This window comes from Nestor notabilis, unplaced genomic scaffold (assembly GCF_000696875.1).
Source record: "Nestor notabilis isolate BGI_N333 unplaced genomic scaffold, ASM69687v1 scaffold24559, whole genome shotgun sequence".
Lineage (NCBI taxonomy): Eukaryota > Metazoa > Chordata > Aves > Psittaciformes > Psittacidae > Nestor > Nestor notabilis.
The window spans coordinates 2,932-3,684 of NW_009945436.1; the positions used below are offsets into that span (position 1 = coordinate 2,932).

Genomic DNA, 753 nt, shown 5'->3' on the forward strand with positions numbered 1-753 from the left:
ACAGGGTGCCCACAGAAGCTGTGGCTGCCCCATCCCTGACAGTGTTCAAGGCCAGGTTGGACACAGGGGCTTGGAGCAACCTGCTCCAGTGGAAAGTGTCCCTGCCCGTGGTGAGGACTGGTTGAGCTTTAAGGTCCCATCCCCCGCAAACCACCCCATGATTCAAAGAAGGTTAGAGAGGGCCTCACAGCCAGGCTGCAGCAACTCTCCAGAGCCAAGAGGAGCCAGTGGAGAGGAAAACACAGGGATGGGGAAGGGAATGAGGAGCGAGAACAAGAGGAAAAGCCAAGGGAAGGGGAGCTCACCCTCGCCGAGGGAATAGACTTTAAACCCAGACATTTTCTTGGACAGGACGGATTTTGGTAGGTTGAGGAGGGCAGGGTTGTAGACCGGGAAATCATGGTAATAGTTCTCCAGGATCCACACGGCCGCTCGCTGGATGCTGCAGGGACACACAGCCGGGCACAGAGCTGGTTAACACCACGCCGAGGGCACGCACCACCGGGGTAAGACAAGGATGGGGAGGGACAGACAAGCATGGCACCGCATGGATGTCTCACCTCGTGGAAGGAGCAGAGCTGTGGGACACGCTCCCAGCTCCTCCATCCAGCTGCTGCCGCGACACAACACCACGGACACAACCACTCGTGAACGTGCACACACAGGAAGGCACAAACACCCAGGAGCACACAAAAATGGTTGCCCACCCCAGCAGCCCATACCTGAGATGTCCAACGTTGTAAAAGCGGCTGG

At 57.9% G+C, this 753-nt stretch overlaps 1 protein-coding gene across 1 annotated transcript in view; it reads right to left on the reverse strand.

Annotated features, from left to right (window-relative positions):
* VANGL2 (VANGL planar cell polarity protein 2) overlaps nucleotides 1–753 on the reverse strand; it is a 4,394-nt gene that overhangs the window by 1,365 nt on the left and 2,276 nt on the right. Inside the window, exons 4-5 of the mRNA XM_010022882.1 lie at nucleotides 723–749; nucleotides 306–442 (exon numbers count right to left, since the gene is read on the reverse strand). Coding sequence (XP_010021184.1) covers nucleotides 306–442; nucleotides 723–749 — 164 coding nt within the window. The remainder of the gene's footprint in view (nucleotides 1–305; nucleotides 443–722; nucleotides 750–753) is intronic.